The 25,650-nt window shown below is 46.7% G+C and overlaps 2 protein-coding genes across 2 annotated transcripts; one reads left to right on the top strand and one right to left on the bottom strand.

Moving 5' to 3' along the window:
• The first annotated feature begins 207 nt into the window (after positions 1–207).
• Positions 208–6,887, top strand: LOC123052856 (transcription factor PCF6). Its single transcript, XM_044476209.1, has 2 exons — positions 208–2,061; positions 6,466–6,887. Exon 1 carries the CDS (start codon positions 211–213, stop codon positions 2,029–2,031), a length of 1,821 nt encoding a protein of 606 aa, XP_044332144.1. The 5' UTR covers positions 208–210; the 3' UTR covers positions 2,032–2,061; positions 6,466–6,887.
• A 701-nt stretch (positions 6,888–7,588) lies between these two features.
• LOC123052855 (leucine-rich repeat receptor-like serine/threonine-protein kinase At1g17230) lies at positions 7,589–11,993 on the bottom strand. Its single transcript, XM_044476208.1, has 3 exons — positions 8,673–11,993; positions 8,198–8,588; positions 7,589–8,050 (listed from the first exon to the last, which is right to left on the bottom strand). The coding sequence occupies exons 1-2, from the start codon at positions 11,593–11,595 to the stop codon at positions 8,200–8,202; spliced, it is 3,312 nt and encodes a 1,103-aa protein (XP_044332143.1). The 5' UTR covers positions 11,596–11,993; the 3' UTR covers positions 7,589–8,050; positions 8,198–8,199.
• Between the last annotated feature and the right edge of the window lie 13,657 nt (positions 11,994–25,650).

Here is a 25,650-nt window from a genome sequence, read left to right as displayed (position 1 = left end):
GTCAAAACATCAAATTTGGCCTCCAACTAGGACCTCGCGACAGAGACGTCACGGGCATTTCCAGGATACGGCTAGCGTTTGTTTGTTGCACTGACGCCGGCACGGAGCGGAGAGAGAGACCTTGGACTGGTTGGAGGGCTCCCGTCGTCGCCGTGATGAACGAACGTCTGACAGCGAGCGAGCCAGTTGCCATCGGACATGGATTGAGCGATGGATGGACGAGACATGGATCCGTCGCGCGCATGTACAGTACGTACTATGTGCCGATTCGTTGCGACTTGCGACGCGCTGTCGCTGCTGCCTGCTAGACTGGTGCTGGTACTACGGCGGCGGCCGACTAGCCTAGCCGATGACGCTGCGGCGCGGCGCGAGAGAGTGACGGGCTACTCGCTACCAGTGTGGCCGATAGAATGGTACGCCCCTCCCTACCGCCTCGTTCCGCACACCTCCCTCCTCCTCCTCTACCCCTCTCTCATAAAATCGGGAGACCTTTCCCTCCCTCCCTCCATCGTCTCGTCTCGTCCTACTCACACTCCACCTCCCCTCTCTCCCTCCCTCTCCCTCCCTCGCCGCGCCGTGCTCCCTCCACTCCACTCCATCCCATCGCCCCAGGGCGCACACGGGATCGCGCGCAGATCTGCGCCCCCAATCCCACGCGCTCGCCTCCCACTCCCCGGCTCCCCGCGGCGGCCTGGCTGGCTTAATTTCGCCACCAATGCGCTCTGGGTAGGGCATGAGAGGCACTGGCGGCGGCTTGCCGGCGGACCAATTCACATCCGGATGGAGCTCAGCGTCGCCGCCGTAGCCGTGGAGCTCGGCAAGCGGGGCCGCCCCGACGACCAGGACCAGGACCACGGGGATGCCAAGCGGCTGGCGCTCGTGCCGTGGCCGCCGCACCAGCAGCACCCCTCCTCGCGGATCTACCGCGTCTCGCGCGGCTCCGGCGGCAAGGACCGCCACAGCAAGGTCTACACGGCCAAGGGCATCCGCGACCGCCGCGTCCGCCTCTCCGTCGCCACCGCCATCCAGTTCTACGACCTGCAGGATCGCCTTGGCTACGACCAGCCCAGCAAGGCCGTCGAGTGGCTCATCAAGGCTGCCGCCGCCGCAATCGACAAGCTCCCCGAGCTCGACGCCGCCGCCTTCCCCAACCACCCGGCCTCAGCCAACAAACAGTCTTCTGCTCTTCACGCGGAGGTCGACGGCTCGCAGCTCCAGCAGCAGCAGCTCACCAGATCGGGCTGCAGCAGCACGTCCGAGACCAGCAAGGGCTCCGTCCTCTCGCTCTCTCGCTCCGACAGCCGCGTCAAGGCCAGGGAGCGCGCGCGCGACCGCAGCGCCTCTGTGAAGGACAAGGACGACTCGGTCACTGCCGCCGTGCGCGGCCGCGCCCCGTCGGCGCAGGCGGCTTCCTTCACCGAGCTCCTCACTGGATTGGCGGCCGCCACCCCAGCTGTTGCTCAGCACAAGCAGCACAACTCGTGGCAGCAGATGACCGCGTCTGCCACCGCGGACTACCTCGGCTTCTCCCAGCCCCGGAAATCCGGGCACGGGATGCTGCACACCTTCGCCTCCCCGGCCCCGCACCTGGGCAACATTGCGCCCGTCGCCATGGCCCCAGCGCAGCACTTCAGCTTATCAGCCGGCGGCGGCGATTCGCAGACGGAGATGCCGCACTTCTCCTTCTCGCACGACCACTACATGCCCGTCCATGCGGCGCCAGCGTCGGGTCCGGCAGTAGACTACAGTCTCAACTTCTCCATGTCCTCGGGTCTTGTGGGTGTCAACAACACTAGGGGGACCCTTCAGTCCAATTCGCAGCCGCACCTCTCCGGCCACCACCACCACCACCACCAGCAGCTCCAGAGGCTGTCTACTCCACTGGATGCTCCGCACATACCCTTCTTGTTCAGCCCAGCCGTCGCGGTGGCCTCCCCCACCACAGCGGAGAGCCACTTCGGCGCGGCGGCCGCATTGCAGCTCTGGGAGGGGTTCCGGCACTCCGACATGAAGGAGAAGGGCAAGAACTGATCAATGGCTGTGCGCTTCTTTTGGATGCTGGTAGGTGCTGAACTCTCCAAATGCATACGCTTCCTTTGCTTTTTGGCTGCTTGTGTTTTCAGGCATTTGTTTAAGGGTGGGATGCTTGCCCATTGGCTAATTTGATATGATTATCTCACCCTTTTGGTGGTTCTCGAGGTGGCCTTGCGCCCCTAAATCCCATAAAACACTCGGCCTGTTCTTGTGCAATTGACGAGTGTCAAAACTTTAGGGGGAGGGAGCATTAGGCTGAACTTTCCAACAGGTGTCAATTCACTACTCACTCGAGAGGGATCTGTTTTGGTGTTCTGTTCCCCCCAACCATTATGTCACAGGGGACAGGCCAATCGCACGGTTTCTGGTTACCCGGCATTGTATTTTTAATGCCTTAAATTGTAGTAAGCCCAGGCTACGTTGTTCTAGTATTGCATGAAGGGGGTCAGCTATATGAACAAATGCACTAACAGGAAATACAGAATGGATAAAATATCTAGATAAAGATTTGTCATGTAGTCTAAAAGCATTTCCTGAAGGGCTTTTACTAGGTTTAATTGTTTAGGTGTCAGTAGAGGCGCAGTCCAGAATTTCTTTGTAGATGTTTTTCTCTTCTTATTCAGAAGACATTGAAATGTCTTCAGCAGAGCTGAGTATTCAACCGTAACGAAAGTGAATTCATGTGCATATCATGACTGATATTTTCCTTAAAACTGGGTTTGTACATCTTAAAGTGAAACTGCAATATTTCATTGAATTTCTTATTTATTAAGTGAAATGTTTCGAAACTTAACCCAACACCCCTCATTTGTCCGCGTCGGCAGCTGCCCCCCTTGTATCCGAACCCCCAAATCCATGCAACCCCAATGCAACATGATCAAAATAGTACGTACATAAATTGAACATGGCATAGTTCATAGATCGGGGGCCACATGGATCGCGAGCTCCTCGTACGACTCTGCCGCGAGGGTGTCCCAATGATCCACGGGGTCGTCGGCAAATGAGGAGCCGCTGCCGGATCCGGCCAAATTCCGGCGAGGGAAGGGGAGAGGACGGGGAAGTGGAGTGGACGAGGAGATTATGAGGAGAGTGGAAGCGCCTAGTGGCTAGGGTTTGGTCCAGGTGGAGTTTTAGTGGAGTCAGGGTGGGTCAGAGTGGGCAGGATCCTACGTGGCCGCCGCGTCCGGACCTTCCTGTATTCCACCCCAAATAAAGGCTGGATATGAGGTGTGCCGGACGTCTGGGCTGTGTTTGAGGGGTCCGGTTGAGTGGCAAAATTTGGTCCGGGTTGTCCGCCCGGTCGTTTAGGGAGTGGGGGGGGGGGGGGGGGGGGGGGGGTCTGATTGTAGATGTTCTTAGTACCCAAGTAAGATAGTTTTTTATTGGAGTTGTTTTCGTATAAGAGTTTCATTCAGTGTTCATAACCTTCTGTTGGTTGAGTATTGCAATATTAGAGACGGGCCATAATGGTAGACAGTCTATGTGTTGTTAAGCCATTGTGCTAGATTGCTAGTGGTGGATGGTTAAAGAGTTTCTGTGCATTGAAAAGAGCCATAGAAAGGAGGGAAACTACATTATGCATTTCCTGATCTTTGGTAAATAAGAGATTTTTTTTGCGGGAATGTGGTAAATAAGAGATGCTCCCTCTGTTTACAAATGTAAGATGTTCCAACTTTTTTCTGAATCGGATGTATACAGACACATTTTAGTGTGTATGTTCACTCATTTCAGTCCGTATGTAGTCTATATTGAAATATCCAAAACATCTTATATTTGTGAACAGAGGGAGTAGTTTTTTGGTCTTGTTGCTAGGTCTAACTTTTAGGTATTCGCTCAAAATTATCTCAGTGTGTGGTATACATAGACCAATCAATAAGACATTTATCTTATCGAAGGACAAACCATACACCATAATCTTCTCAAACTCTAGCTTTTCAAGACAGTACTAACTACAAAAGGTCAATTATTGATATGAACATGGGTTCAAAACTTGATTACTCTTGGAACGGTTCACTGTGAATCTCCAAGTGCTAATCCTGGAGTACTGAAAATTACACTAATTATGACAAAACCACATTCTGACATAATAGAACATCATTCACACTGTTTATATTTGTGTCACATGATTCATGGAGTCTTACCTCATTTTTGCAGTGCCTTGTTTACATAGTATTATGTATGTAATCAGTGCTCTTATCTGTTAAATAAGCCATCATAACTCTTCAGCCTATTGCTTTGTGAAATGTGTCATACTTGTGCTAAAACTCTTTAGTATGATAAACAAATCCAGAGATATGAGCGATTAGGTCCTAAATGCTTTTAAAAACCTCTTAAGTGAGCTAGCATAACTTAGTTGTTTACTCAATTAAATCGCCATCAATAGCCCTTTGCATTTTAGCTCAGACATGTACATAAATAACATAGTGAACGGTAACAGATATGTCCATAGTAATCTTTTGCATGGCTAGCGCGGTAGTGCCTGTTGGCCTTTTGCATTTTACCTCAGATATGTACATAAATAACATACTGAACAGCAACCAACATGTTCATAGTAATCTTTTGCATGGCTAGCGTGGTAGTGCATGTTCTCATTTGAGAACAAGAAATGCCTCTACAGTCGTTGAAAGTAACACCAGGCTCGGTAAAGTGAATTTTCTCCACCCACTTGTATCTCCTTCCTATACCCTCTTTCCTTTTTACCCGATATAAAAAGCTGTGTTCAGTATTGACACGGATGTTTACAATGCTATAAGATGTACACTTACAAAGTTTGGTGCTAAGAATATGGCCGTATGTGTTCTGTAGAACACAATCAAATTGGTTTGAATAATATGCAATTCAAACATGCACAATTTGTTATTATGTGTAGGACACGAGTCATAAATTTAACACTTTTTTTTTGTACATCTTATAGCATTTCAAAGAACCATGATTTTTTAATTCTTAAACTTTTGGTAGTGGGAGAGGAGAGAATATAGGGAGGAGATACAAGTTGGTGGAGATAAGCATTTCCGCTGGCATATCATTTGGAACGTACTGTTGCATTTAGATTTGTGTAGTTATGTTTTGACAAATGACATACTTAGACCAGTGGGAGACCGAGTTTACTGAAAATTGTTCCCAATGATCCATTTACCTTCATAGTTGCAGCTTGGCATTGTTAGAATCTACTATCAGATTCATAATGCGATATAGTAGAGGATATCATTGTAAACTGTCAAGATTATTTTGTTTTTATAGAAGCTTCTCATAACTTGCCTTTTCCCTCCAGTTCTGCACCAACTACCATGTTTCACATATGCGTGCTGTACTGCTCTGATATACATGGAAATGTAATAAATGCCACTGCAAATTAATCATGCTATCACAGAAGGTTGAGTTAATCATTTTATAGCAGAGCCCTGATATTTAATGCTCGCCTTTATTGATGCTGTATAAAATTCTAATGGAAGCTAGACCTTTAGATCTTATTGAATTTGTTTTCCCCTTCCTTATTTCTAGAAAAGCTCTCCACCTGGAAACATTCTGAGCATTTAAAATGATCCTACCTAAGGACTTGTTTATCTTGCCTTGAAATTAGGCTTATCAAGAAACTAGGGGTAATCAGCTTAAAGGTTGCTCATTTTCTTAGCTTAGTTAACTACAACTTAGGTCTCATTTCTACGTAAGATATGCATAGTAGGTGGGTTAACGAGGTGTACTTGCTGGAACTAGAATCTGTTGTCCCCAAGATCTTTAAAGCTGTTGTTGACCACGTTCCTTTAGGCTCCCAGAACATACGGAGTACTCCCTCTGTAAAGAAATATAAGAGTGTTTAGATCACTACTTTAGTGATCTAAACGCTCTTATATTTCTTTACGGAGGGAGTATTAGACAATATGGTAGTCCAATGCTGTTTTGAAGTATATATTGGCATTATGCTGAAACTGGACCTGACAGGTGAAGTTTTATCATCTGTCCTGGTAGAATAAACCAAAGAAGATACTCCCTCCGCCCCAAAATGTAAGAGACCGTTAGTCTTACATTTCTGGACAGAGGGAGTATGTTTTACTCACCAATATAAATGCCTAACTGTGCTGCTATTTTTTTTTATTGATGGTCCTAAAATTGTTTTGGTGCTCTTCTACCAAGATTGACCAAATGAGTGTTCTGCTAAAGTAAATGTCATATAGACTGAAATATCATAGGTCAGCCTTTGTATGCCTGTCAGTACTGCAAACCATTTGAGTGAAAGATCTGATAATATATAGCACAACGTATGTCCACAGTTGTGATGATGATAGGTGCAAGTCTTGGCCAATCATCTGTACTGTAGATTTATAAGTAGCATCTCTACACGTGTTCTTTTGAGCTTACATTGTGTAGCATCTCTACTGTAGATTTATAAGTAGCTTTCTCCTTTATCTGATTGAAATCATAATTGTTTGACAGGAAGTGAAGATGGCCAATCATCTCCCTATTTTCCTGTGAGCTCCATTCATGGCAAGGGGGGATGATTCCCGGCGCTCTTAGAAGCAGACCATCATTTGGACATCGACCATGGTCATCGAAGAACCTCATCATCGTTACTCAGATGATCGTGTGCTTTTTTTTTACTCCACGTTGTTGTATTAATCTTGTTTGTGGATGTGAGGGTTCCTGAGCAAAAGCTTGCTGGAGTGCCCTTGCCATGCTTTGCATTCTAGAACTTTGTCAACGGATGCACGTGCGCCGCCCTGAATCGGCAGCTCTTTTGACATTGTTGGGATGAGTTATCCCCCGTCAATTTTTCTTGTTCTCCGTCGTGTGTTGTGTGACTAAACTCATTGATCCAATCTATAAGATGAACTATGTGTGTTGTGTGACCCTGTCTCTACTTTGTGCTGAATACGGTTCGCTGACGAGGTGTAAATGTACTCCCTCCGTAAACTAATATAAGAGCGTTTAGATTAGTAAATTAGTGATCTAAACGCTCTTATATTAATTTACAGAGGGAGTACCTTTTTTGCAGTGTTTAATTTGTATTGCTCAGTGATGTATCTGCAGCAAGTGTGCACTAGCTGAACTTGGTCAACACTGTGTTGCTGCACTGCTGCAGGCTTCTGTTATGTTAATTTCAGCTTCAAATATGGTTACCGTTTGAGTAGCTTGTGAAAATGCAGACGCAATTTCTTGATTTTCCTCTACGGCATTGCGTTGTTGCTCATGCCTGAGATACTATTGAGGGGCATTTCTATCTTGTTTTTAAGCAAATGTGATGTCTTATGTTTATGCAAACTGGGTAAAAAAATGTGTCAAAGTGTCTGGGAAAGAAAGTCTGAATCTTGAGTGAACAGTATATTTTATTTGGATGTTGTTTGTTTGCTGTGGCAGACTGATGATAAAAGCAGGTATGCATTTCAACTGAACCTGCCTTCTGGCATGCCTGCAGAAAATCTAATACAGTGTGCCTTGCTGACCCTGCAGGACACCAAAAATCTGAAGTCTATCCCTCCACTGCCTGCAGAAGCTGGAGAGACGGTCAAGACATCAGCTTTTAACCATTGAGCAGGCTGCAGCTTCAGGCTTGTCCATATTTGGGCAAAACGAATGTTCCGAAGGTAATTTATTTCTATCTTTTATCACAGTAAGTTGGCAAGAAAAAGAAGATTGAAAGCTTAGTGCATATACTTATTGTACTATAACCGATGATGTTAGTATGCTGTTTGCAGTATGTACAGTACACTGCTATCGCTACGGTATCAGTCTTAGGCGCGAGTGGTCCGTTTAACGACTGTCGGAGCTGAACCTATCGGCCTATCTGGGGTGTTCCGTAGAAGGAGCGCCTTGAATTATTTGTCTTCTTTTGAACAGCAACTGTTGAAGTAGGAATATACAACTTCAAATGCTTCAACCAGTGGTTAATCTAGGTCAGAAAGATAGATTTCCTGTTCCATCCCGAAGCTCAGGCATACACTAGATGGTCTTTAGCTATGTACTTAGTTAATCCGTGGATCCTTCCTTGATAGATGAGTGGTAAAAGCCTGAAGATATTTGCCTGGCAAGTAACAAGATAGACTTCATGTGAGCATATTTATTCTTCCACCTAATAGCTATTACTATCTGATTACAGAATAAAATATAAGGATGGAGCTAGGCTGCTTGTTGAGCTCCTTAGCAAAATCATAAAATCATTTCATCATACCTCTAAAGCCTAAAGGAAGAATCATCTTTAATAGGTGATTCTGATGCTGGAGATGAGAACGAATCACAAGAAGAGGCCCTAGCATCAATCAACATTGATATCACTTCTCGCATGCTAGGCCTATCCAATGGCGATTCACTAGTGCAGAACAATGCAATCTTCATCACCAGAGTCATTTCTTCCACAACCCTCTTTGAGTTCAGATCGAGTCTGCTGTCAAAAACTTGAGAATTTGGTGTCATGCTGTTCATTGTCCGCCTCACCAAATTGACAAGATCTCCTCCTTTCTCAAGAGGCTGAATTGCACATTGCCCAGTCACTAGTTCCAACAAAACCACCCCGAAACTATAAATATCACACTTTTCAGTCACCTTCATGGTGAAAGCATACTCTGCATCACAAGAAGCACATAATTAGAAGCCATAAACCGCATAACTGTAATTCCTAGTGCAACAGTTCAGTAAATAAACCGAACCTGGGGCAATGTAACCGTATGAACCGGCTACAGCGGACATTGTCCTGCTGTTGGAAATGTCGATGATTTTTGCCAAACCAAAGTCTCCCACATGAGCCTCCATCATCTCATCGAGCAGTATGTTATTGGACTTAATGTCACGGTGAATCACCTTTGGCTTGCAATCGCTGTGAAGGTAGCGTAGGCCTTCAGCAGCCCCGAAGGCGATCCGGTACCGTGTGTCCCAGTCCAGGAGGTATGCGTCCTTGGTGCCATGAAGCAACTCTCCAAGGCTACCATTTTCCATGTACTCATACAGTATAAGATTGGAGTCCTGGTTGGAGCAGAAACCATAGAGCTTGACAATGTTGCGGTGCCTGACATTTCCAAGGGTGGTTATCTCGGCTCGGAAGCTTCTGTCGACACTGGAACCTTCTCCTTGACATCTGAGCTTTTTCACTGCAACTCGTCGACCATCAGGCATGACAGCCTTGTAGACTGTGCCAGAAGCACCCCTTCCAATCACAGCACTCTCCGAGAAGCTCCCGGTGGCTTTCAAAAGCTCCTGATAGGTTATCCGCTCCTTAAGAAAGTAGTGAGGACCAGAAAACCCAGTCTTGCGCTCTTCAGTTGATACAAGCTTGGGCATGTTGGATTTTAAGAGCCAGCAGACGAGTGCAATCAGCAGCAATGAAACCAATATGACGACGATGGAGGCAACGCTGATGATCTTCTCTCTAAGAAACCGCTTGTTGCGCGATGCTGCTTCACTGCTTGCGTAGACTGAATTTGCTGGACAAGCTTTTCCTTTGATGCCACAGAGGCCATTATTCCCAAGGAAGTTGCTGCTGTCCAGGTGCTGGAACAACAGGGTGCTGGGAAGCGACCCAACAAGATTATTGTAGGAAAGGTTGCACTCCATGAGGCTTGAGAGTTCAGTGAAGGAGGAAGGAACCTCTCCTTGAAGCTCATTGTTGTTCAAGAAGAGGTATTCCAGCATCCGCAAGTTCCCTAGCTGAGTTGGGATCTCACCGGATAGCATGTTGTAGCTGAGGTTTAGAGCAATCTGGAGGGCATTGAGTTTGCCAAGCTCAACTGGCACAGGACCAGACAGACGGTTGCCTCCCATCTGCAGCTCCGTGAGCCGGGAAAGGCCTCCGAAACTTGCAGGAATGGTGCCATTCAGACTGTTGTCGGATAGCTTGAGCTGCTCCAGGTTCACCAGTGTGCCGAGCTCCCGAGGAATGAGGCCGGTGAAGGAGTTTCTGCTGAGATCAAGCCTCTGTAGCTTTGTGCACCTTGCCAACTCCCGAGGAATCGGTCCGGTGAGCTGGTTGGATGATATATTGAAGGCGACAAGTTCCGTGAGGTTGCCAATGCCAGCGGGGACCTGCCCCACGAAGTAATTCCCCGACAGAATCAGCCTCTCTATGCTCCTGAACTTGCCGACCTCGGGCGGTATCGGGCCGGAGAAGCGGTTCTGGTTCATCTCAAGCGCCGACAGGTTCTGCATCGCCGACAGCTCCACGGGCAGGCTCCCCGTCAGCATGTTACCCCCCAGCCGGAGCTGGGTCAGGGTCTTGCAAGCCTTCACTCCGGGAGGGATGTTACCGATGAGACGGTTTGACCCCAGGCTCAAGAAGATGAGTTTCTGGTGCCTGCACAGGTGAGGCGGGATGCTGCCCGTCAGCCGGTTGTCCGACAAATCCAGCACCGACAGTGTGCTCCTCGCCCCCAGCAAAGGAGGGATGGCACCATGGATCTGGTTGTCGAACAGCTGCAGGTACTCCAAGCAGGGCAGGTTCTGAAACTCCATCGGAATTGCGCCGGTGAGGTTGTTGATGGACAGGTCTATTCTCCTTATGACACCCAGCTTCCCGAGCTCCCGCGGGATGCTGCCTTGCAGGCGGTTCTCGAAGAGGTGGAGCAGCCGTAGGGTCTGTATCTTGCCGAGCTCGCTCGGGATGGCTCCTGTCAGCTTGTTCTCTGACAGGTCAATTTCCACGGCGCTCTGCAGGTTCCCGAGCTCCTTTGGGATGGCGCCGTCCAGGTGGTTCCGGTAAATGTAGAGCTTTACGAGCATGGGCAGCGCCCCGAGCTCCCTCGGCACGCCGCCGGTGAAGGCGTTGTCGTTCAACGCCAGCATCTCCAGGTTCGTGCAGTTCCCCAGCTCCGGTGGGATCTCGCCGGTCAAGGCGTTCTGCCACAGGATCAACGTGCTGAGGTTCTTGAGCCGGGAGAGCTCGCGGGGCAGCGTCCCGGCGAGGCTGTTCTGCGCGAGCCCGAGCACCTCCAGGTTGCCGCACTCGCTAATCTCGACCGGGATCGGGCCGGAAAGGTCGTTGAGACCCGCACGGACCACACGGAGACGCTGCAGCGTGCGGACGGATGCCGGGATCCCGCCGGTGAGGTTGTTGGTGTAGATGACGAGCTCCTCCAGGGCGGTGAGGTTGCCGATGTCGGCGGGGATCTCGCCGGTGAGCAGGTTCTCGCTGAGGAAGAGCCGGCGGAGGGACGGGAGCGCGCAGAGCTCTGGCGGGATGGCGCCGTGGAGGGAGTTGGTGCTGAGGTCGAGCACCTCCAGCGCGCGGCACGCGGCGAGCCCTGCGGGGACGGGGCCGGACAGCGCGTTCTTGGACACGTTGAGCACGGCGAGCCGCGGGAGCGCGCAGACGGCGGGGGAGAGCGCTCCACCGAGGCCGAGGCCGAGCCCGTGGAGCGTGACGCCGGTCACCTCACGTGCCAAGGAGCAGGCAATGCCGGCCCACCCGCACGGGCTCGCCGCGTCGTCCCAGCTCGAAAGGCGCCCGTCGACGTCCACCAGCGCGCGCTTGAACTCCCGCAGCGCCGCCGCCTCGGTCTCCTTTTGCTCCGCCGCTGCCACAGCCGAGCTCAAGACGGCAAATAGAAAAATCTTGAGCAAGAAGTGCGCCACGGTCGCCATTGCCGTACGCGAGAAACAAACCCAAACCCAAACTCAGGCAGGAGCTCGGGCTGCACAGCGGAACACTTACTAGACTAGACTGGCGGCAAGAAACAGAGTGCCATGGACCTCCTTCCCCACCCACTATGAGTCTATGACTACGCCACCAGGAAACAGCAGGCCATGGGCGAGGTGGGTGGCACTGGTCACTGGTCGCTCCCGCAAGCGCAAGGGGAGGGAGGCAGTAAGCAGAGGAGTGAAGCTTTAAGGGCGGCGTGCAGGTGCACTGTGCTGTGGGCGCATGGCGATGGCATTGACCGCTGGCATTTCCCCGAGCAGGTGGTGCGCGGGGAAGGGCGTGGGGAGTGTCTTGGACCCGGCCGTCAGCCACACAATTGCCTCGCCCTGAACACGATGACGCATAGACGATAGAAGTAGACTTGTCGCAGTAAAGTAGGAGTACGTGTGTTCGTGTGGATCGCCCGCTAGCCGAAAGCGCCGTTTTGGTTTGGGAAAAAGAGGTGTCGTTAACATAAGCACATTTTTTTTTGCGATGAGTTAACATAAACACTTTGTGGCTAGGATTACGTGTGTTTCATCTCGTACCTTTTTCATTTCTTAGGGCTTCGAGATTTTGCATGCACTCCCACTCAACTATTAGGACGAGCTGGCCTCTTCAAAGTTATATAAGCATGCTATGATTCATATTTTGGTTGGGAAGAATTTCAAACGAATCCTAGGAATACATCAGATGTAGCTATTAATAAGAATGATAAGGCAATAATAACATCAATTGGATATGTGCATCACAATAGTGCAGAGGCGCGGGCTATCCCCTTTTCAAAAAGAAACCGAGACTCTTCAGTGATCTCCTCGCTGTGTATCAAAAGTATATGCGCACGACCGTCAGGTTCAGTTATTTCACCGGCACTGGTGATAACGGTTGAGAGTATCTTTGCGTTTCACGGAATTCACGGAAACCATTTTCTTAAAGTGTTTACTTTTCAATCATATCTTTGGCCAAGTAGCTAGCTACCTGTCATTTCATCTCCACAGCTCGCTCGCTAGGTTCATGTGGTGTCGGCTTGAGTTAGATCCACCCCCTGGACCTAGCTAGATAGCCTAGCCAGCAACACATAGAGCCAGCCAAATTTTACATCACATCATATCGTACACTAACCATGAGCATTTCACAGCGATCGCATCAGGCAGTGTCTATAATTTTCGTTTCAACATCAGGTAATAATTAAGCTACGGAATTCAGATTCTCCAAAGGAATCCTGTTGATATCTTTAGCACATCTTTGAACTAGTGTCAAAAATATTATGGGGCGGAGGGAGTATATGTTTTTGACCGGGTCAGTCATCTGAAATAACTAAGCGTATGAAAATATGTGCTGACATACCGGCACACATCACTGGTTAGGCCAAGAACTTTTGTACCATGCATGCAGATAATTCAACAGCCGATATGCTCTATATAGAATCAGTATAGATCGAGCACGTACACATGCAGGGTAGGCATCTGGTTTGTTTAGTGAGGTCAATATATATCTAACGTTCTGCATGAATTCGGCCTTCGCAGTAGCAGTCTCCCGTTCGGCCAAATATACCTTGTCTGTACATGCAAAGAAAGTTAGGCCCTCGGCAACCAAGGTATATTCTATGTGTGTTCCAGAGCATGTGAAACCTAAATAAAGCTATCGTATCGAGAACAAGAACACAGTGATGTGCATCGGCGGCAAGGAGCAGCGGGCGCCCGCCGGCGAATGTGATGGCAACGACAGCGCAGGCGCGTTCTCCCCGCGGTCGAGGAGCACCTGTGGCGGCCTGGATCCATCGTCCAGTCCACGGCAAAGATGGCGGCGATCCGTGCACGAGTGCTTGATGGAGGTCCTTCGAACAGATCCGGGTGAAAACTTGCTTTCGGCTTACTGCCAAAGCCGGCGGTGGCGGCGCTATTTTGCGACATTCCCTTCTTGAAGGCATCGCCGAGGAGAGTTTCAAGGTCACTGTCTGCTACCTCCGGGGGAAACCCTAAATCAGTTGATCGGAAGACGGCGGCGTTCTTATGTCGTTCCCCCCTTGGGGGCGTCGTTCTTGGAGGTGTGCACGGGCTCGAGGGACCAGTGGACCGCATCTTAGGTGGAGCGGTGCTTCATCCTACACATTGATGGCGACGGATCTCGACGGCGTAGCGCAGTGCAGATTCGGCGTCCGATGTGCGAGGATGGACTCGCGCAGGAGGACGACGCTGTCTGGCGTCATGGTGGCGTCGATGGCAGAAAGACCTGGCACGGTAGATGCAACAGTACAGCTCTGAAGATGGATTGGTGGCAGGTGGCTGCGGCGGCCTCATACCCGGCAGGCGTCCGGGTTGAAGTGTGCGCCGGACTGGTGGGTGCCCCATATCCGGCAGGCGTCCTGGTTGGGACCTCAGATCATAGATGTTAGATTTGGCTGCGAGGTCTGTTTGGTATTAGGCCCAAACTATCAGTATCCCTACATCAACTGGATAGGAGTAGCGGCAGATGTTGCCTAGACGGTGGCTTTAGTCTTACTGTTGTATGACTTTGTAAGATTCTATGTGAATAATTAATAAAATGGTTGTATGCATCGTCTAGATGCAGAGAGGCCGGGGGTCCTCCTTCATTTCTAAAAAAAAAGAACACAGTGATGTTTTTCTCCCGAATACAGACGAAATGTCTGATCATAGCATATCTACGGCGGCAGATAAATTAGGCCACTAGTGTATGGAGGCCATGCCTAACAATGTATGGCGATGGATAGATTAGAGATGAACAGTGTGCCTAGGTATAAAGTAAAGTAAAATCATCTTCTTTTTGAAAATAAAGGCAAAATCATGAAGCGGTGCACTGTTTTCCTGCCGAAGCAACGACGGGCAGTGTTCAATGCAAGTTGCCAAAGAAACCTCATCCTTTGCCTGTTGAATGTTGCCACTGACTATCTCATCGGGGATGTCCACTAGATCAAGAGCAGGTGATGAGTGCCCGGCACTCATCTATCCTCCTCAATTGCCAAGAATTATTTTCTCCACTGCGTCTGGCATTTGCACTTCATATGATGTAACCTCAGAGGCAGCTGTGCATTCAAGCCTTTCTCCAACGCACTCTGACTTACTTTGTTTCGTTTCCGATCGGATCTTTGCAGTGCAGAAATGTCCACCGCGAAACCCTTGATCCATGCTTAGTTGGAGCCAAGCTTTTCCCAACCCCTTCAAAAGGCTGGGTTGCAAGCTTAAGCGCATGGCGAGTAGATTTTCACGATGGACCCACATATTTGTTGGCAACATCAAGTTCCAAGTCCGGATCGCGAATGAAATCGATTTTCACGATGGACCCACAGATTTGTTGGCAACATCAAGTTCCAAGTCCGGATCGTGAATGAAATCGATTTTCATGATGGACCCACAGATTTGTTGGCAACATCAAGTTCCAAGTCCGGATCGCGAATGAAATCATGCTACACTTATGTCGCAATGGAGTCCAGAGAGCTCTCCCTAGAGAAACATCGAAACTGCGCAGGGGCATGCACCTACGAAAATGACTCCAACCATCCATCCGCGTTGTGATCCGGACACATGTTTGGAGAGAAAATGGTTAAAAAATGGATGGAAATTCTTAACTGTCTAAATACGAAACAATATACATGTTTATATTATATAAATACTTCTACGGGTCCTGCTTATACGTGTGTCTACCTGTGCGTGTGTAGGAGAGGAATAAGGTTGGGAGAGAGATAGAGCTAGAGTGTCGGAGGGGTTGGTGGTGGAGTTGCTTCTCACAAATGGTGGGAGAGGCCTGCTAGACAAACGGAGGGCACACGTGCAATATCAATAAGAGAGGGAATGCATGCCTATCTGTGCACGTGCGTGTGAGAGACGGGTCAGGAGGCATACACGAATTATGAGGGCGGACGATATGGTTGTGGTAAGCAGACGTAACTACATCGGAAGATCAATCGTCCTTTGTTGAAGAAAGGGAGAGACATAACTTGTGAGGTATGTCGATCGATGCATGGGGAAAAAGAGTTATAGTCGACCTAGGTATATGTAGGGAGATCGGTCGGTATACATGCACGTACTCCATCCGTTCCTAAATATAAGTCTTTTTAGAGATTCCACTATGAACTACATACGGAGCAAAATGAGTGAATCTATACTCTAAAATATGTCCACATACATTCGTATGTAGTTTGTAGTGGAATCTTTAAATATACTTACATTTTGGAACGGAGGGAGTATGTGTTAGAAGCAAATAAGACCCGGAGAGAGGATAGAGAGAGAGGGATGCAGCTAGGAGGTGGTGCGAGAGGCCTACTATATCGAGGGGGAAGGAGTGTGCGAGTATTAGATTGATAAAAAGTGGGACGGGAGTGAGGCATGGACAGTGAGAACAAAAGAGGGAAATCTTGTGTTTGTGGTAGGCACACCTGGCTAGAGAGGTATATCGATCGGTGTGTGCCGAAAAGATGGAGCTGGGGGTACACACACCGTGGGTGAACGACCTAAAGTGAAATGACGAATGTGCGCGATGGAGCTAGAGAATGCCGAGGGAGGGTGAGAGGGAGGCGGGCGTGTGCATGCATGAGAGAAAGTTAGCGCTAGCTACAAAGATAAGAGGATTGTGTTGGTGTAAAAGACGAATAGAGATCATAATTCATTATAAAAGTGGATTGGGATATTTGAAGAAGATATCATAGTGTTTTAAACCGACGCATGCATGAATATATATAATGGTGATACTCATGGTGTGGTTATGAACATGTTATACTACATATAATATATTGAACATTTATTTGAATTTGTGATAATGGGTGGCTTTTGCAGCTCAGGGCTAAATACTTGTCATAATGTAGGGGGCGGGGCACTATACTTTGCGTGCTAAACACAATGTACATATGAAACATGGTTTAGATTATGGAGATCTAATTAGTACATCAAATATTATTTGGAATCAACATCAAGTGTATTCAAAATTCTGAATTCGAGTTCATATAGTACACATAGTTTATATCTATCTCTATAGTAATCATGTGGTGTGTTGTAAAGATAATACACGAATGTTGGTTTAAGTTGGTAACAATCATAATTGTAGATTCTTATTCAAATAGAGAAATGAATTCAAATTTAGTTCAAATTGCAGCGGTAGTATAGACATTTGGAATGCACTAAAATATTCGTATAAATAGGTTACATGCATTATACAACCAGCGAAAGAATTTAATTGAACATAAAAAGGATTCATAGCTTTGAATAGCATTTGTACAGTAAAATGGGACACGACTCTCTCTTTATGTGGTGTGGATAGTTTTTTTTTCATTTTTTTCGTTGCGGGAAATGCGAATTGTTTTGATACGTACATTATTACAAGTTAGGCTTCTCCCTAAAATTCAACCCGCGCCTTGTTATCCCGAAAATTCAGATATCGTGCTCCCAAAACTCGCGCCTTCACAACCCGCGCCTTGCTATTCCGAAATTACAACGCGCGCGAAAACTCCCTCCAGCTGCCAAATCCCGACACGCGAAATCCCCCTTCTAACTCTGAGCCGATAGGGACGCTAGATCAAATCGGTGGGAGTACTTTTGTAACACACCCTACATTTTGGACAAGCGCATCCCTAAGTCATGGTTCCGCCCCTCCCATCACCTTCTTTTCACCATTCGAAATCCCAGGCCGCCATAACCTCTCTAATCCAGCCGCGAAACCCCACCCTCATTCATCCGCCACCCCACTGCTGCCCAGCCGGAGCCTCTTCCCCGACAACCTCATCCATCGCAACAGCTCGACGTCCCTCATCCACTGCCCCGGACGAGGATCCATCGTCGATCTCGTCATCCCACCGGTCAGCCGCCCCGTCCTCCACCTCCAAGGAGCTGCTCCGACGATCGCCTCGTCTATCGCGGCTGCTCCATCCCCACAGCGCCGCCTTAACCTGCTCCACCGGAACCGCAACATCCTCACTAACTCCTCAGACGAAGCCGAGGCCTACTCGGCGCCACCAAAGAGTTTGTACACTCATCGCATCGCACCTTCTCCTTAACTTAACCTCCGGTGCCGCCGGTGCTCGATTCCGCACCCCCATGGCGCGGCTACCTCGTAGTCGGCGCCGCCGGCGACATCTCCATGACGGCTCTCTCCCAGTGCGAGGCTCCCTCGGCGGCGGCGTCCATACCAGCCGGAGCTGGTGCTGCTGCTCCGGCTCTCGCTCGGTCGCGCTGCTGCTCTACTCCCCCCCTCGCTCGTGCTGCTGCTCTGCTCTTGCTCTCGCTGCTAATGCTGGTACACGGGCTGCTGCAGCTACACGAGTTGCTGCTCTTACTCTAGTTCGCTGCTCCTCCAGGCGCTGCTGCTCCGGCTGCTATCTGCTACTCTATTCCCCGCCGATCGCCTGCTGATTTAGATCACTGTTTCTCTACTACTAGTGCTCGAGCCGCCTAAACTACATGTGAAGTGCCTCTCTGCTACCAGTGCGTTCAGTTCCGATAGTAACATTCAGATTCCACAGTAAACTTCAGTTTCGACAGTTAAGTTCAGAGTCAACAGTTTTTACCTCATCTGTTGTAGTTAGGTGTTTTTTCGTGATGTAAATTTTACATCTATCACTTTTTGGTAATGTAGTTTACATCATCTATTGGAGATGCTATTACAATCCCACTTGAGATTAACGATGTCTGTCTTGTACTGCATCAGCCTCGACGTCTTACGGCTCGCCGGAGCTGCTCCATCGACGGAACCATCCATCACAACAGAGCAGTGCTCTGTACGCCATCTACAAACGCATCAGATCTTCCTCCACACCTCGGCAGCCACCTCCACCGCAACTTCTTCAGCGACCAACCCAATGATACTGTGGTCGACACGGCTACGCCAAAGAGGTTGTGCACTTGTTGCATCACTTATTACTCTACATTCATGTCGATCCATTAGGGCTGTTAAATTGTGATCCAAATTATACCGTGTTGGACTAGAAGTAGTACAACTGGTGTGGGCCTTTGCGTTGACGTCGAAGCGTACGAGTACAACTCGTTTACTTGTCCTCCAAGGACTCTCATGTATTGCCCTCATATATACTCCATGTAGTCGCACCTAAGACGGCCTGTCGTCTCGTGCTTGTAATACTCCTCCTCATAGTGATTGCGCCTTCATGCGTCCGTGGTTTTCTCCCTCAAGGGTTTCCACGTAAAAATCCGTGTCTCCGCGTCTCGTTTATTTCTCGTTATTATCTAACAAGTGGTATACAGAGTTGAGGTTTAGATACGAGAAGATTTGAGACCGAGAGGATTAGGGTTGCGTGTGCCGCCGCCGCGCACATCACGGCGAGTTGTCCAATCTGACAGAATTTCTGCTGCTGCGCCGCTCAACGCCGCTGCTGCGATTTGTGATCTACTACCCGCCGCCCTTGTGTACCGTACGCTCGTCACGTGTGACGGGTCTGCCGCTGCTACAGGCTCCAAGTCCGGACGCGATCTGCTGCCGCTGCTACTCCCGAGATCAGACCAACACGGCAGCGGAGTCCAGGGTGATTTGACGGATCGCTAGTAGTACTACTCGCCGACCAGAAGCAAAGTAGTAGTACTAGTTTAATTCACCTCAGATCTACTACGTGAGCTACTACTTCCACGTGAAGCCAAAATCAGTTCTTTGGTTAAGTCTCCTGTTGCTACGTCCACTGCCTATACTACCAGGTGCTATTTATCCTACTTTTGTTTGATATGCATATTAATTCTGTCAAGAATTATTTTTTCCGACTTGTACTACTTTGTGCACATTTTATCTACTCATGGCTTCCATGAAGTACGATCTTCCGCCGCTGGACCGTGACACAAGGTTTACCCTATGGCAAGTCAAAATGCGGGTGTTGTTGGCACAAACCGACTATGATGAAGCACTGGATAGTTTTGGAAATAACCGAATTGAGGACTGGACTGATGAGGAGAAAAGAATTGATCGTAAGGCTTTGTCAAAAATTCAACTCCATTTGCATAATAATATTTTGCAGGAAGTTTTGAGCGAGAAAACTACCGCCGCTCTATGGTTAAAGCTGGAAGGGATTTGCATGACTAAAGATCTCACCAGCAAGATGCATCTGAAGCAAAAATTATTCCTGCACAGGTTACCGGAGGGAGGTAATGTTTTGAATCGTATTTCAGAATTTAAAGAGATCATATCTGATCTAGCTGCAATGGAGATTAAATATGAAGAGGAAGATACTGCTTTAATGTTACTTTATTCACTGCCAAGTTCTTATACCAATTTTAGAGACACCATATTATACAGTCGTGATACTCTCACACTTAATGAAGTTATGAAGCTTTGAACTCTAAGGAGAAGATGAAATTAATGGTGCCTCATGATGGTTCAAGTTCATCCCAAGCCGAGGGATTATCTGTTCGTGCCAGGACAAAGGAGAAGAACTCACATAATGGAAACAGAGGCAAAAGTAACAACGGCTACAGGGGCCGGTCGCAATCCAGAGACAAGAAGTATTGCATGTATTGCAAGAGAGACGGGCATGACATCTCTGAGTGTTTCAAGTTGCAGAATAAGGAAAAGAGGAAAGGTAACAAACAAGGTGAAAATTCTGCTAACGTTGCTCAGGATAATAGTTCTGATGATGCTCTTGTCGTTCTTGCTGGATGTGCTGAGACCAATGATGAGTGGGTACTTGACACTGCATGCACTTTTCATATGTGTCCACATAGAGATTGGTTTAATACTTTTGATTCCACTACTTCTGCTGGTTCCGTTTTGGGTTTTGATAATTCACCATGCAAGATTGAAGGCATAGGTTCTGTTCGAATCAAGATGTTTGATGGTACAATCAGAACTTTGACAGATGTTCGGTATATTCCGAAGATGAAGAGAAATCTTATCTCTGTGAGTGCCCTTGATGCAAAGGGGTACAAGTATTCAGGTGGAGATAGTGTTTTGAAAGTCACCAAAGGTTCCCTTGTTGTGATGAAAGGTGACTTAAGTTCGACCAATGGTCTTTATTACCTTCGAGGTTCTACCGTTTCAGGTAACGCTACTCCAGTTATTTCAAAGAATTCTGATTGTGATGCTGCTAACCTTTGGCATATGCGTCTTGGACATATGAGTGAACTTGGTTTGGCAGAGTTAAATAAGAGAGGTCTTCTTGATGGATATGAACCTGGTAAATTGAAATTTTGTGAGCATTGTATCTTCGGCAAGCACAAGAGGGTGAAGTTCAACACTTCGACTCATACAACTGAAGGTATTCTTGATTATGTGCATTCTGATTTATGGGGACCATCTCGCAGAAAGTCACTAGGTGGTGCTAGTTACATGCTGACTATTATTGATGATTATTCGAGAAAAGTTTGGCCTTATTTCTTGAAGCATAAATATGAAGCATTCTCAGCATTTAAGGAGTGGAAGATTATGATTGAAAGACAAACTGAAAAGAAGGTAAAAATACTTCGCACTGATAATGGTATGGAATTCTGTTCTAAGCAATTTAAGAATTATTGCAAGTCTGAAGGCATTGTCAGACATTACACCGTTCCTTATACTCCTCAACAAAACGGTGTTGCTGAGCGTATGAACAGGACCATTATTTCCAGAGCCCGTTGCATGTTGTCCAATGCAGGTTTGCATAGGCGTTTTTGGGCTGAGGCCGCTTCCACTGCTTGTTATCTCATTAACCGTTCACCATCTATTGCTCTTAATAAGAAAACTCCAATTGAGGTATGGTCTGGTTCACCTACTGATTATTCACAGTTGAGAGTTTTTGGTTGCACTGCTTATGCTCATGTTGATAATGGAAAGTTGGAGCCTAGGGTTGTTAAGTGCATCTTTCTTGGTTATAAGTCTGGTGTTAAAGGTTTTAAATTGTGGAATCCTGAAACCCAGAAGGTGGTTATTAGCAGAAATGTTATCTTTAATGAATCTGCTATGTTACATGATGTTTCATCTACTAATGTTCCTGTTGAGAATGAACATCAGCCTATTGTTCAGCATCCTACTGTTCAGGTGGAGCATGTTATTGATTCAGGTGATACTTCTGGTAATGAAATTGTTGATGCACATGATGATCCCGTCGTTGATGATGAACATGTCACTCCCACTCCAAATCAGCCTATCGTTCCATCCGGTTGGAATCTTGCACGTGACAGAGTTAGGCGGGGTACTAATAAACCTGACAGGTTAATTGAAGAGTGCAATATTGTTTCTTTTGCTTTATCTGTTGCAGAAGAAATTGAAGGTAATGCTGAGCCTTCTTCATATTCCGAGGCTATTGTTTCTGGTGATAGTAATAAGTGGATGATCGCTATGCACGATGAGATGGAATCACTTGAAAAGAATGGCACTTGGGATTTAGTAAACTTACCTAGAGAGAAGAAACCTATTCGTTGCAAGTGGGTTTTCAAGAGGAAAGAAGGTGTTTCTCCTAATGATGAGACAAGATATAAAGCAAGGTTAGTTGCTAAATATTACAGTCAGATTCCAGGTATTGACTATAACGAAGTCTTTTCTCCTGTTGTGAAGCATAGCTCTATTCGCACTTTACTCAGTATTGTTGCCATGCATGATCTTGAGCTTGAACAATTGGATGTTAAAACTGCATTCTTACATGGAGAATTAGAAGAGGATATTTATATGGAACAACCTGAAGGTTTTGTTATTCCTGGAAAAGAAAAGCTTGTCTGTAAGTTAAAGAAATCTCTTTATGGATTGAAGCAATCCCCTAGACAGTGGTACAAGAGATTTGACACCTTTATGCTCTCTCAAGGTTTCAAAAGGTCTAATTATGATAGTTGTGTTTATTTGAAAACTGTCAATGGTTCAACTATTTATTTGCTCCTTTATGTTGATGATATGCTTATTGCTGCAAAGAGTATGTCAGAGATTAATGAACTAAAGAAGCAATTGAGTAATGAATTTGAGATGAAGGATTTGGGTGCAGCAAAGAAAATACTTGGCATGGAAATATCCAGAGATAGACCGTCTGGAAAAGTATATCTAAGTCAGAAGGGATATATTGATAAAGTTCTTCGTCGTTTTAATATGCATAATGCCAAGCCAGTAAGTACTCCGTTAGCTGCACACTTCAAATTATCATCAGCTTTATGTCCTAAGTCAGATGCAGATATTGAGTACATGTCTAGAGTTCCCTATTCGAGTGCAGTTGGTTCACTTATGTATGCCATGGTTTGTTCTCGTCCGGATTTATCATATGCATTGAGTGTTGTCACTAGATACATGGCTAATCCTGGAAAAGAGCATTGGAAAGCAGTTCACTAGATTTTCACATACTTGTGAGGTACTTCTAATGCTTATTTACAGTTTGGGAAAACTAGAGATGGACTTGTTGGATTTGTTGATTCTGATTTTGCTGGTGATTTGGATAAGAGAAGATCACTCACAGGTTATGTTTTCACCATTGGTGGTTGTGCTGTGAGTTGGAGAGCAACTTTACAGTCTATTGTGGCATGTTCCACTACTCATGCCGAGTATATGGCTATTTCTGAGGCATGCAAAGAAGCTATCTGGTTGAGAGGTTTGTACGCTGAGCTTTGTGGAGATTCATCTTGCCCTACCATATTTTGTGACAGTCAAAGTGCCATATATATTACAAAGAATCCAATGTATCATGCGAGAACAAAGCACATTGATGTCAGGTTTCACTATATTCAAGATGTTGTTGCTGAAGGCAATTTAAAGGTATGCAAGATAAGTACTCATGATAATCCCGCTGACATGATGACAAAGCCAGTTCCTACCAATAAGTTTGAGCTTTGCTCAGGCTTAGTTGGTATTTCTCACTAGTCCTATGGACTTTGACGCACAAGGTGTTTATGCTGATTTGGATGGAGTTATTTACTTTCTTCGACTACTGGAGGGATTTGGATCAAGGTGGAGACTGTTAAATTGTGATCCAAATTATACCGTGTTGGACTAGACGTAGTACAACTGGTGTGGGCCTTTGCGTTGACATCGACGCGTACGAGTACAACTTGTTTACTTGTCCTCCAAGGACTCTCATGTATTGCCCTCATATATACTCCATGTAGTCGCACCTAAGACGGCCTGTCGTCTCGTGCTTGTAATACTCCTCCTCATAGTGATTGCGCCTTCGTGCGTCCGTGGTTTTCTCCCGCAAGGATTTCCACGTAAAAATCCGTGTCTTTGTGTCTCGTTTATTTCTTGTTATTATCTAACAAGGGCTATTTTGGTTCAAAGGAAAAAGTGAAGGAAAAACATAGCAATAGGAAATTTTCCTATGGCACTCTACTATTCAATTATTCATGCATTTCGTTGAAAGGAATCGAGAAAAACATCCACCTGGACCTACTTTTCAAAATCCTATGCATGAAAACAAGACTAAGTGCATTATTGGCAGAATAACATTCTAACTATACACACTTTCATATGGTTTCACTTTAATTTGGCCATGTTTCTTTGCATTCCTCTCCTCTTCCAATTCCTGTGAACCAAACACCCAAGTTGACAGAAATCATGTGTTTACAAATGCTCTGTTTCCCATGTGCATTCCTATCCTATTCCGGTGTTTTTCCTATCCCCGCGTTTTTAGAATCCTGCAAGCCAAAGGAGCCCTTATAGAATTACTTTAGTTACAGATAGGTGTCGAAGAAAACTTTGTGTGGTTTGTCCTGCTCCTGTCGCGATGTCGCCCACCTCACCTGAGCTGCTCCATCGACAGAAGCATCCACCAAACCAGACATCACGACTCCTGACCATCTTTCGCCGCCTCAGATCTCCTTCCCTGCCGCCGGCACCCACCGCAACTGCATCACCATCATCGACTCGGTAGATGAACCTGAGGAGTACACAGGTCCACAAGAGAGGTCGCACTCTTTTGTTTCTGCTTATGTTATGCATTGCTTAATATTACCTGCTACTTTATCGTCATGTTCACCTCTTAGACTCCAAGTCAGGTCCAAATTAATGTTCAAACTTGAGTTTTAAAATTACTTGTGGGGCACATATCGAGCCAGCAATGAATAGTATGTCTGTCTATTATCTGGTTCACCTAGGGTATGCCTATGTTGTTCATCTTAGGTGGGAAACAAATAGTAAAGCAATCACCATCTGTCTTCTTATTAAATTGAAGGTATCATCAGCCTGCTATCATTATTTTTGGATCCATCCACTGGTTGTTACCATCTCAGATATTATACACAGTCATGCTGAACATGTAGAGAAAAAGAGAAGAGTTTTGTGCGGCAATACAACGTCATGCAGACATCGCTCCTTGGTGGGTTCAATGGCAAACCCTACCCCCTCTCCAGATTGTAACCCAGAGGAAGATATCTGTTCTGAGGCAGATTCAGACGCAGCTGACCACTCCTATTTATCCCCCAAGGTGTTTGCTCTAACTTGGCAAGATGATGTTGGTCATATCATGCATATGTTGCCTTGTAGTGCCTACTTCCGACATCATATATGTCATTTTCTTAGTTTAGACATGTTCTGTAATGCCACCTGTTTAGTTTCTATATCATATATGAGAATTATGCAGTCTAATCTCTTTTAGCCAACCATAATATATGTGAAATATGCAATGCCATCCTGTTTAACCAGGCATCATATATTTCAATGATATCTTGCCAATCCTTTTCTTCATTACATTTCATTTGTCAACAATGTTTGTACATTAAACTACTCTTCCTGTGAATCAACCATTTGAGTGGGTGATGGAAAAATCTGGAGTGAAAACAAGGTCTTCAGAGCAGACAGTGCTACCTATCGAAGCAGATCTCTCGCTGGGTCCTGATAGCTCCTTGATGTCTACTACACAATCTTCTTCTTGTAGACGTTGTTGGGCCTCCAAGTGCAGAGGTTTGTAGGACAGTAGCAAATTTCCCTCAAGTGGATGACCTAAGGTTTATCAATCTGTGGGAGGCGTAGGATGAAGATAGTCTCTCTCAAGCAACCCTGCAACCAAATAACAAAGTGTCTCTTGTGTCCCCAACACACCCAATACAATGGCATATTGTATAGGTGCACTAGTTTGGCGAAGAGATGGTGATACAAGTGCAATATGGATGGTAGATATAGGTTTTTGTAAT

This window comes from Triticum aestivum, chromosome 2D, assembly GCF_018294505.1.
Source record: "Triticum aestivum cultivar Chinese Spring chromosome 2D, IWGSC CS RefSeq v2.1, whole genome shotgun sequence".
Lineage (NCBI taxonomy): Eukaryota > Viridiplantae > Streptophyta > Magnoliopsida > Poales > Poaceae > Triticum > Triticum aestivum.
This window is presented reverse-complemented; position numbering and strand designations above follow the sequence as displayed.

Coding starts and splice junctions, on each gene's coding strand:
- LOC123052856 (XM_044476209.1), top strand. CDS start 211: ATGGATGGACGAGACATGGATCCGTCGCGCGCATGTACAGTACGTACT.
- LOC123052855 (XM_044476208.1), bottom strand. CDS start 11,595: ATGGCGACCGTGGCGCACTTCTTGCTCAAGATTTTTCTATTTGCCGTC. Junction 8,589..8,672: donor ATACGGTTACATTGCCCCAG/GTTCGGTTTATT, acceptor CTTGTGATGCAG/AGTATGCTTTCACCATGAAG.